Source organism: Sceloporus undulatus, chromosome 10, assembly GCF_019175285.1.
Source record: "Sceloporus undulatus isolate JIND9_A2432 ecotype Alabama chromosome 10, SceUnd_v1.1, whole genome shotgun sequence".
Taxonomy (NCBI): Eukaryota; Metazoa; Chordata; class Lepidosauria; order Squamata; family Phrynosomatidae; genus Sceloporus; species Sceloporus undulatus.
The window spans coordinates 4,248,878-4,261,118 of NC_056531.1; the positions used below are offsets into that span (position 1 = coordinate 4,248,878).

The 12,241-nt window shown below is 45.2% G+C and overlaps 1 protein-coding gene across 22 annotated transcripts in view; it reads right to left on the reverse strand.

The window, feature by feature from the left end:
- The window catches only part of NCOR2 (nuclear receptor corepressor 2), a 284,263-nt gene that overhangs the window by 201,747 nt on the left and 70,275 nt on the right, over positions 1-12,241 (reverse strand). For all 22 annotated transcript variants that reach the window (XM_042441337.1, XM_042441335.1, XM_042441357.1 and 19 more), the window contains one exon: positions 2,164-2,391. In XM_042441337.1, coding sequence (XP_042297271.1) covers positions 2,164-2,268 — 105 coding nt within the window. In that variant the 5' untranslated portion in view covers positions 2,269-2,391. The remainder of the gene's footprint in view (positions 1-2,163; positions 2,392-12,241) is intronic.

The window sequence follows — 12,241 nt, forward strand, 5'->3', positions numbered from 1 at the left end:
GGCCATGTTCTAGAAGTTATTCCTGACGTTTCGCCAGCATCTGTGGCTGGCATCTTCAACTTCACATTACACAAAATCATTGCCCGCCCTGTAACATTGCAAGCAAATTTCAGAAGGCTACTCCTTTGGACTACAGTGCCCAGAATGCTCCAGCTGGCATGGTCAATGGACACGCTTGCTAGGAAATTCTGAAAGTTGTGCTCTCTGAAAGTACTGTTTTCCTAGCTCAGCCTCCAAAGCTCAGCTTGGTGGGGGGCATGGATCACAACGCAAACGGGAATCTCCAGCAAATCCAGCCTGAGGTTAAGTGGCACTCTGGGCAAGGAGTGCCTTTGCTCCTGCCCTCATGGTTGCAGGGCTATCCACACAAGATGTGGATCAGGTGTGATGTTGGGAGTCCTCCTATCATCATAGAATCATAGAGTTGTAAGAGACCACAAGGGCCTTCCAGTCCAACCCCCTGCCATGCAGGAACTCACAATCAAAGCATCCCAATTGACAGATGGTCGTCCAGCCTCTGTTTAAAAACCTCCAAAGTAGAAGACTCCACTACACTCCGAGGAAGTGTATTCCTCGAACAGCCCTTACTGTCAGGAAGTTCCTCCTAATGTTGAGGTGGAATTTCTTTTCCTGGAGCTTGCATCCATTGCTCCGGGTCCTATTCTCTGGAGCAGCAGAAAACAAGCTTGCTCCCTCCTCAATATGACATCCCTTCAAATACTTAAACAAGGCTATCATATCATCTCTTAACCGCCTCTTCTCCAAGCTAAACATACCCAGCTCCCTAAGTCTCTCCTCACAGGGCTTTATGGTTTCCCAGACCTGCAAGGAGTTGCATGCATATAGAAAGCTGGATGCCACACGTATGGCGAATTCTTGCCTGCAGCTCATCTTTGTGCGGGGATCAAGGAGCATCATAAATGAGCTTTGATACCTATTTTTCCTTACAAGTGGAACAGGGAATAGGGATCAGGTTGGGCTTCCCACCCCCTTTTTGGCAGAGCTTCTTTCGGGGGCTCAGTTTCACGAGTCCTTTCTGTTAAGGTCTGGTGCTGGCTTCCTACTGTTCATTCCAGTAGGAGGAATACCCCCCTTAAGGCCAGGGAGCCCTCACACCACTCTTGTGTCTTTCCCGGTGTTAACTGCCACTGAGTGGCACCTTGCCAAGAAATCCTAGGTGGCACTTCTTAAGTCGACAGGCAACCTGAACACACATGCAAATCTACTTGCTACTGAACTTTTTCTGTGCCCAGAACAGGCTGCTAGCTCTGCCACAAAATCCATCCGTCGAGTCTTCTCTCCTCCTTTTCTGCAACTGGAGTGATGTGCCCTGGGTCCATTGTAAGACTTTCTCTGGCCATGCCTGGCTCAGACTCCCAGCACTTGGACTACCTGCCTGACTAACAAGCAAGTCTCTCTCTTCCAGCCTGCCACAAATACCTTTTGCAACCACCGTCTATTTGGCCAAAGGGGTAAAAAGAAGTCCTTTAACCTGTGCATTACCAGAAGGAATGCATGGCAATGTTTCCAACAACTGCCTAAAACTCAAATCAGCATCTGTTCTGGTAGAATTCAAAGCTATCGCCGTGTTAGTCTGTGGAATCAGTATGTAGAGAGATCTTGTGGCACCTTTGAGTCTCACTGAAAAAAAAAGAAGTTGGCAGCATGAGCTTTTGTAGACTTCAGTCTACTTCCTCAAATGCCATTAAATGCATCCGAGGAAGTAGACCAAAGTCTATGAAAGCTCATGCTGCCAACTTCTTTCTTTCAGCACCTTTTAGAAACACCACATGGGTTTTTGTGTGTGCAAATTTGCTCTCTTTTTTTTAGACAAAACATGCCGCTTTGTGCGAAAACGCCCACATTTCTAGAAACAGTGGGGAGGTTGCACAAAACACACACACATACTATTTTCATGCAAAACAACTCACATGCACTTCTGCACAGAGTTTCCCACTGCTAAAAACCATTCAAGATGTGTGAATACTAGGCACAAACAGCAGAGGAATATTTGGGTCAGGGAGGAAAGTGGAGAAAATATTCATCCTCACGTGTGAAGATGAAATCATCCAATATTGACATTCCTACCCCAGAATACGATAAAGTTAATCTCGTTGATACAACCGGCGAGAACGGATGGAAGAGAGAAGAAAGCACACTTACCATATGCGACTGACTTATTGTCATTGGGTAGGACATAGCATGCGGAGGATACCGGGGTTCGCTTCCTCGCCAGCTCTGGGCCACGGGTTGAGTAGATCCAGACATTGTAAAAGGAATCCAGAAGGTCTCGTTTTCTTTCTTTTAAATCCTTGGAATCTGTTAGGCGAGGTATTATAGAGTCCTAGAGTTTCTTTTCATTATGAATGTGTTGCTTGCTTCATGCTGTGCCTGCAAGGTAAATGAAGGAAAGAGAGAGTTAGAGATTAGTTGAAGGCAATGCGGAGAGGCATCTATAGCTCAGTGGTATACAGAAAGTCTCAAGTTCAATTCCTGGCAACTTCGAGCAGAAATATCCCTCTCTGGAAGTAACACTAAGTGTGAAGTCTGTGGATAATGGGAGGTGTAGTCCTAACGCATTAAAAGGGTGCTGGGTTAGGGAACTAGACAGACCAACGGTCAGACTCATTAGAAGCCAGTCTCCTATGTTGTATTGGTCACGTTAAACCTACAAGTACGTAAGCCATATACATACATCAAATTAAACTTACACAAGGAGGTAAGCCATATATATAGATATATAGATATATATAAACTCCGGCATTACAGATCTGTACATTTCAGGCCATTCCAGACTTCTGTTGCTTTTACATTGCTATGATGGTGAAATAAACATTCGTGCAGCATCTGCACTGCAGAAACAATCGGGTTCAACACCATTTTAACTGCCAAGCCTCAATGCTATGGGATTCTGGGAACTGTCCCCTGTTTTGATAGGCCTTCCCCCCCCCCCACCTTCTCAAATGTGTCTGATCTGCTTTTAAACCTGACTGAAGCCTTTGCGTCTCGTCGCAGAAAATTCCCGCAATTCATCACATGCCGCGAAAAACAGCCTTTCCCTTTTTTTGCCTGTCCTGAATCCACTAACCATCAATTCAATTGAGTGAAAGAGGGAGAATAGGCTTCGAACTCTCGGTGCCATGCCTCATTTTCTAATCGACATTGCATCCAATCACACTTTGGGTTGAAACAAACATTTCCCAACTCCCATCCCCGATGTTTTAGACTGCTTTTCCCACCAGCCCCAGTCAATGTAACTGTCCGTCAAGGAGTTGTAGTCCAAACCTTCTAGACCAGGGATAAGAAGATTGGGTTCTAGACCAGGGATAGGAAGATTGCCATTGTTATTGTTCTTGCTATACAACATTAGAATAGTGTTATTAAAGCATAAATAGCCCTCTTGTGATAATCTCCACTGTCAGGACATTCCTCCTAATGGAATCTCTTTTCCTGGAGTTTGAATCCATTGCTCTAGGTCCTATTATTCTCTGGAGTTGCAGAAAAGAAAATTGCTCCATCCTCAATATGACGTCGCGCCAAACATTTAAACAGAACTATCATATCACGTCTTAACCTTCTCTTCTCTGAGCTAAATATACAACAAACTACCATTCCCAGAATTTCATAGCACTGAGCCATGGCAGGGAAGGTGGGGTTAAATCAGATTATTTCTGCAGTGTGGATGCAGCCTATATTTCACACCCACCAAAACCACTACATAGAAGTCAGCTATTCACTGCAAAACCTCCCCCTTCTCCTTTTTTCTTGGCAGGACAGAGGGGCTATGATGCATTTTCGGCCTTGATTTCAAAGTCGGCTGTTTGATCTTGTGGAATGTTATGTTGACAAAGGAAATGTCCTTGGAAAGTCAGGTGTGCGCGCATGAATAACTAAAGCACCAGGAATTGCATTTGGAACTGTGTCCAAGAAAAAAGCAGCTGCAATATAAACTGGAGAGCAATTTTAGACAAGGTTTTGGGGGGGGGGCAGGGGGTTTCTGGGTTGGCACAAGAGGCTTGAGCCCTGGCACAGAATGTATTTTCTCAATGTGCAACCACAGCCAAATCCTCAAGCCGATGCCATAATTTAAAGCACAGCACAGAGATGAAAAGTTAAAAACAAATGCCATAACGGCATGCCCACATTTCCAGCACTATAAACGCCACTTGGGATAAAAAAGAAAGGGAGGAGGGAGGAGGTACAAAGCGTAGCCGCTACGTTATTAAGCATTTCTATATTATGTCATTGTTGTTGTTAACTCATGGTGACCCTGTGGATGAGACATCTCCAAAACTCCCTATCCTCCACTGCCCTGCTCAGATCCTCCAAATCCATGCTCATGACCTCTCTGTTTGGGCCTATTCATCCGGCATGTGGTCTTCCTCTCTTTCTGCTGCCTTCTACCTTTCCTAGCATTTATTGTCTTTTCCATGAATCATGCCTTCTCACAATGTGGCCAAACTACAACAACCTAAACATTATAATTTTGGCTTTCAGGGAGATTTCAGGCTTGATCTGTGCTAGGACCCATTTGTTCGTCTTTTTGGCTGTCCACAGTATCCTTAGCATCACATCTCAGAAGAATTTATTTTCTTCTTATCCGCTTTCTTCACTGTCCAGCTCTCACATCCGTACCTGGGAATAAGGAATGCAATGGCATGCACGACTGCACAATTACACCCATCCCTCCATATTTGCGGCTTTGATACTGACGGCTTTGATTATTCACCTATTTGATTAATACGTTCCCTCTAGGAATCTCTAGGTCCTCCAGCGCAACTCTATGGTCAACTTTAACTAAAAGTTGCCCTGAAAGGCCTAGAGATTCCTAGAGAGGATACTCTACTAGGCTTTTGTAGTTCTATGATCAGTGTCTGTTGGATGCTGACCACTGAGTTGTACTGGAGGACCTAGCGATTCCTAGAGAGGTGTCTTCTCAGTTAAAAATATGTTGTTTTTGTTATTTGCATTTCCCCCATATTCACGGGGGTCTTGTGCCCCTAACTCTAGCAAATATGGAGGGACAATTGTATATAATTGTACTGAACCCACATTACACATAAGATGGAATGAAAACAAAAGGCATGTCTCATTTTAATCCTTATGTAGGGATCATCAACTAGCAGTCCTAGGGCCAATTCCAGATTCCAGAGTCCTACCAGCTTTCCACACTCATCTGTGCACCCGTAGTCAGCAAGAAAGGTGTGCTTGCAGGGAACTACGGTTGTAGCAACAAGGTGCCACCAGGCGCTATACCTTCCTCATACTGATTGCTTGTCAAAAACTTTGGATGTTGTTCTCTTCCTTCAGAAAACAGCACACCATCAAACAACTCAGTGGATTTGCAAAAGCTTTCAACCTGCAGGAAGTTCTTTTGACATCATGTTGTTTGTCAAGAGACCACCGAAACATTATTTATTCATTGCAGTTGTACCACATCTTTCTTTCACCTCCCAGGCAGTGTCACATCCATTCACCAACTACAGCCAGACCTGTTTTGCTTCGGCAAGGCAGTTGCATCATCTGTATCCTTCAGGCTATTGGACTTCAGTGAGGCATGCAAGAAAGTGCTGCAGCATGTATCTTCACCGACTAATAGGGATCTCCTGGTTCCAAGATCCAGTCAGCCAACTAACCATGCCACCTCTTCCTGGATACAATGAGCCAGAAGTCTTCAAACTCTAATCTGTAGACTACTATGGGTCTATAAGAATATTTCAAGATGCAGGACAACTGAGAATATTTGTACTCGCTTGCACTCTGACTTTATCCATTTATTCTGCTGACTATCAGGACCAGATCACTAAATACGATCAGGACCAGATCACTAAACCCTTGAGGTTTATGACTTTCTATAATAATGCATTAGCCCCAGTGTTGCTTCTTCACTAAGTAATTTCTCATTATGAAGGAGCCTTCTCAGCAGCCTGGAATTGGACTTCTATTTTTCATAACATGGTGCCATTTTTTGTCAGTTATATCAACAATGGAAAAAAATGTTATTAAAAGATGTGCTGATTTTTACAACAAAAAGATATTTAAGCGACCACAAGCATACATAAAAGGTTGAAGAACTGCCGTAAATGACTGAAGTAGGGTGTTTCGTTGCATCATTTCATTTTACTTTTCCGGCTGACTTTCAAACTTTCATGGATATTGAGCATATTTATTTGAAGTCGAAGGCTTTCATGGCGAGCAGCCATAGTTTTTTGTGGTTCTTTCGGGCTATGTGACCATGTTCTAGAAGAGTTTATTCCTGATGTTTCACCGGCATCTGTGGCTGGCATCTTTAGAGAAGATGCATCTTCAGTTTCTCTGAAGATGCCAGCCACAGATGCTGGCAAAACGTCTGGAACAAACTCTTCTAGAACATGGCCACATAGCCCAAAAAAACCACAGAAAACTATGGATGCCGGCCACGAAAGCCTTCGACTTCATGTTGTTCAGTCATTCATTGTTCAAGAAATTCCTTTGCTACGAAAAGCAAGGGCAGAAAAGTTGGACTGAGCGAAAAATGCCCAGTCAAGTGACTTTTTGGATTTAGGTAAGGAGTGACTAGAAAGAAAAATACTATGAATACCAATATCCACAGAAGAAACCTAGCAGAGGAAGGAGGGGATGGAGCCAGCAAAACACTATGCCAAAGCAGACTAATGAGTTTACCATACAGAAGAGATTAATATCCAAAGAGATGCTTCCTAACTGATTGGCATTCATCACATACATTAAGCCCGAGCCGCAAGAACTTCATTGCTCCAACAGACCATTATATGCTCCCATTTGCAGGTCCCTTGTGCTCGCGTATTAGGATAAACAATGCTTTTATCATTTTCCTTCAGTTTTAAGCACTTGTATCTCTTGCAGAAATGCAATACTTCTTTGAGTCATCCTCCCTCCGTACCCCTCTCCTGGCTGCCGCCCTTTGCTAATGCACAGAAATTGTACTGCTGGGAGAAACAATCTCTGATGCCTTTGGAATGTCACATAAGCCGCCTGCAAGAAGAGACTCCTTTGTCAAACATAATTGCTCAGATCACAAAACAATATTTTTTAATGACTGAGCATCCCGAGTAAAAGCTGCAAAACACATGCCTAGATTGCTTTGAACCCGGCTGGGTCGCTCTAAACAGCTTTGCTGTACATTCCTCCGTTTCAAATGACAACTACAACAACAACAATGCCCTTGTGTGTTGGAAATGTGGGATATTCTTGCCTCCCACCACCGTCCCCGCACCGTTTTGGTTTGTATTGAATAGCCCAGTCATGCACCTATACAGGGGCCCTGGAAAAAGGAAAGGAAAGGAAAAAGGAGTGAGAGACAACTCTCTCTTTGTAGTTGGCTGGAGAGGGAGACTTCCAGTTGTGACTGCCAGGCGTGCCAGTCCCTCCGAGTGTCACCCAGTGGAGCGGTACACCTGGAGGGATTCACAGGGGGCTTTCTTGCTCACCCAGCAGCCACACAGGACCCTAAGTGGGCCCTCCAGAGGCTGCAGTGCCACCTCACCTGCTAGGAGTGGGCACAGTACCTTCTGAGTCTGGCATTTATTCCATCAAAAACCAAAATACACAAAAATAAAATAAAATAAAATCCCAAAAACCCATACCTTGACTTTGCCATTTTATATAAAAGACACCATTCTACTATGCCACTGTATATAATGGGACCTGAGCACCCTCGGATTTTGGTATCCATGGGGGGGTCCTGGAACCAAATCCCACCAGATACCGAGGGCCCAATATTTGCGTCACCGCCCCCGCAATATTAATTTTTGTCCCCCTCACCTAAGTTCGACACAAGCAACTCTCACAAAATATTTGGTACTGGAGATAAAAAGTTAGAAAATAAAAACAGGAAGCCCTGTTTACAGTATCACAAATGGATTTAGATATCGTCATTTTGCAGAAAACGGAAACAACAGATAGCTGATCTCTGATGTGTCACAGGTTCCCCTTTTTTCCAAAACTGAGTCAGCCAGTCTGTCCCCGACATTAAGCCGACACAGTATCAGAAGCTACACATCACAGTATCAGAAGCCATACATCAACCAAGATAGCACCAGCACTGCCTAAGAGCAGTAGCAACTTCAAGGGAAGGGCCTCTGCAAATGTACAGGATAACACTCGCCAATGTACTGAGAAGAACAACCTAAGACTTGATGACAAAATATTGTGGCAAGGGCTGCAGAAATAATCCACTCTGACACCACTTTCACCTCCATGCCTCAATGCTATGGAATTCTGAGAACAAGACACAATGCAATTGATAGACTACCTTTATTTTAACCTGTTTTCCGATACCTTTTACCGCTGTATTTTAACATGTACCCTTATTATTGTTTACTTCAGACTATGCCTCAGGCAGGTCTTTATTTTAACTTAACTGATTATGTACAGTGCTGTGTAAATTTATGGCGCTTCATAAATAAACTGTAATAATAATAATAATAATAATAATAATAATAGTGGCACCAGAGCTCCGTTTGAGGCCCGATTTCCCAAAAGCCATGTCAAAATTTTTGGTTCCCCCCCCCCAAAAAGCTCTGCCTACTACCTTGAACTGGAACAACATCCAAGCAAAGAAAGAGGCTGAAAATTATCAAACGTGGGAATCTGACTTCTTTGTAGTGCCTTCCGGCATGATGTTGAAAAGCTAATATCCCTGCACCAAGCACACCCACCCCATGAAAGCTATGAAGACAACATTTTACAGAGGAGACGTAAATTTATATTTTCAAACTGATAAAAACATTAAAGAAATTGTTTTACAAAGTTAAATTTTATTTGTGAAATGCATATGTTTGTTTAACTTTATAGTGCCAGATTGGTTGTTTTCAGGGGTCGGCAACCCCTGGCCCGCGGGCCACATCTGGCCCGGCGAGGCCTTGGGACCAGCCTGAGCCTGGTCCTGGTGCCGATTGGGCAATCGGCGGCAGGACCTGGCCTCTCGGGTGAGAGGTCAAAGGCCCCGTGCCCTCACACGAGAGGCCAAAGGTCTCTCGCACGAGCACGCGGGGCCTTTGGGGAAGGAGCCCGAGGGGCCACCCGCGGCGACCTCCTCCCTCCTTCCCGGCCTCTGTGGAGGCCGGGAAGGAGCCCGGAGAGAGAGGCCTGGGGCTGCAAGGGCCGTGGAGGAGCCCAGGAGGCGGCCTGCCCAAGCCCTTCCCTTGAAAAGGCCCCTTGGACCCTTTCGGCCGAAGGGAAGGGGCCTGGGACGGGTGCCCAAGCTCTTCCTTCGGCCTCCTTCCCCTTCGCCCAAAGGCCCCTTGACCCCGTTCGGCGAAGGAAGGACCAAGGAGGAGAGGGCGGCAACACACCTCCTCCTCCTGCGGCTTCAAGACGAGGTGTCCTCGGAGGGACACCTCAGGCCTGGCGAAGTCCCGAGGCTCCGCCCCCGGATGCGGCTCCGCCCCTGGAGGGTGGAAGCTCCCCCCCCGCCTTCGCCCCCCAGTTTCTGAGGGATCAGAACCTGGCCCCCGGCTCAAAAAGGTTGCCTACCCCTGGTTGTTTTGAACTTGCAGTACAACCGTGGACCTAATATCTAGAAATAGATGTGAGGGTGCTTGGGTTGTTGCCCAAGAGAAAAGGTAGTGGTACCCCAAAATAGTTTGGGGTCCACTGATCTATGACAAGTTACAAATATGTTCCAGAACTAGGCAAGGAAACGTTACAAGAGTTACCTCTTGTAGGTCCAGAAAAAACTACCACAGTTGGGCAGGCGCACCTGTAAGATCAGGGACGTAGCTAGGATTTTAGGAAGGGGGGGGGGGGTCCAGACTAAGTGCCACCATTATAATGGGGCTTGCGTGCGGCGGCGCAGCAGCACACACCATTCATTTTTCTAATGGAAGGGGGGGTCCGGACCCCAAGAACCCCCCCTTGGCTACGTCCCTGGTAAGATGTTTCTAAAGGCTAGTAATTCGTATGCATGGCGTTTTTAATTTTAACACATAGATTTCTGACAGTCAGGTGGGCACAGGAATCCGCCTTCCATTTCCATTCTCTCCAAGAGATGCTCCAGCAAGGCGACTCAGAGTCCCATTTTGACATTTGTGTAATTTTAAGTAAGGCACAAGATTGAAGTAAATTGGATTAAGTGCAAATCTTTCTCAGATGTTTGTGGTTTGGACCGATTTATAGATGGATGTCATTTCCGTGTCACTCTGGATTATTTAAAAAGCCTTTCAGCCGCTGCTTCGATGGTATTATTACACAGCTGCACATGGAGACGGCTCTGAAGCAAAGGAACAAAACAACCTGTTACCTACAGTGACCCTGCAGAAAGCAATCACGAGAAGACATTGAAATGAAGACGCAAACAAAGGTGTCCTGAAAATACAAACAGTTTGGCGGTGGAGGACAAGGTAAAATAAAAGAACGAAGTCGACTGTCATGGAAATGACTAACAGTGGCCTAAGTGTAATGTAGTCCCACTTTCCCTAAATCCGTAGCAATTATATCATCGTCATCATATCAAACCAACTTATCAGTCATATCATCATTATTACCCTTATCATTTATTATTTCATATTTTCAACAACTATTACATGTAATCACAATTTCCATACAAAAGTGGCGACCCACCTTTGGGGCAACAATTTAGGCCCTAAGCCAAGTCTATGCTATCCTTCCACAGATCCTGCCACAGGTTAATCCCTGGCCTGGCACAGCAACAAATAAGTGTTTACATGCCCGCCCACTGCCACCCCATGGATCAGCTACCACCCCATGCCTCCGGCCAACGCCATCACGTCTGGTAAGAAGACCCCTGTCATGGTCCATAACAGCCAAAACAGGGTGCCAATGTAATCAGGTGCCCCAGTCTAACATAGCAGGCCAGAATAGTGGTCTTCTCACCAAATGCAAACAGAGCAATCCAGACTACTGGCTATCACCGTGGACAAACAGTGGATCTTATTACACCATGTTAAGGCCCCTTTGGGCCAGGATCACACCAGATCTGTTCTGTCTCATCTGTGTCATCCAAACAGGACAACTTGGGCCACAGTGAGCATGGGGCTTTCGGCCCATGTGTACAGGTCTATAGTTAAGTCCAATTCATCTTTCAGTATGCAGAGAGGTCTTGCAGCACCTTTGAGACTAACTGAAGTAAACAAGTTGGCAGCGTGAGCTTTTGTAGCATAAAGTCTACTTCGCTAAATGCATCTTAGGAAGTAGATCGAAGTCTACGAAAGCTCCTGCTGCCAATTTCTTTCTTTCAGTGAGTCTCCAAGGTGCTACAAGATCTCTCTACATACTCATTCTACAGACTAACACGGCTACATCTCTGAATTCTTTTCCTCTTTCAATTTTACTTGTTTTAAGACATCCAGGCAGCTTCCCATCGGCTACCTTGACAGCCTCTGAAACAATGAAGTGAAACGGACAATTTCTATGGGACCAGAGGTCACTTTTTAGGTTGGGCAAGTGCAAGGGACATGGCCTAAGGATAAATGCAGAGCGTAGCAGACATGAAATGGAGCACTCCATTAGCTAACATAGCTTGCTATATGATCTCTTGCACCTCTTGCTTTTCTGAAACCAGCTCCGATGCCATATAGTGCTCCATATATAGTAATAGATTTTCTTGTAAAATCTCGGGTATCGCTTTGCTTCCACAAGGGATAATACAATGGTCTAGTGGTTTTAACATTTCCTTTCTTAGGGATTGGACTATATATTGAGCATTTCCAGCCTGTGAGCCATTGTTTTTGTTTCCCCATTTGGTGGCAGATGTTTGTCAGAATTTGGATGGATTCCGCCTCTGTAGCTCTGTTGGTATGCCATCTGTTCCTGGGAACTTATTTCTCCCAAGTGCTTTGAGAGCAGCTTCCACCTCTTCTTCTAAGAAAGTCAGTTCGTCATCAAAAGGTTCTTCCTTGAACGAATCTGTCATTCTCCTAACATTTCAGTTTGCTCTTATATGCCTGGTGCAGCTTTGGACTTCTTCTCTTTCACATCTCTGCATATCTGCAGCTGAACGTCCTTTCAGCTTCAGTCCAGTTGTGTGCCATTAGACACAGCGCTAATGTAATGCCTTGCCTCTATACAACTCAGTAACCAGACTTCATGGAAAGAATTTATTGCAACAGATCGGCACAGAAGCACATCTTTTGACGGCATACAAGCATCAGTTTCACTGTTAAAACCCCTTGCAAGCACTACCCCTCCTAACTGCTTACTATGTTCCTTTCCCGGGCTGAATTACCATGACTGCATCCACACGGCAGAAATAACCCAGTTT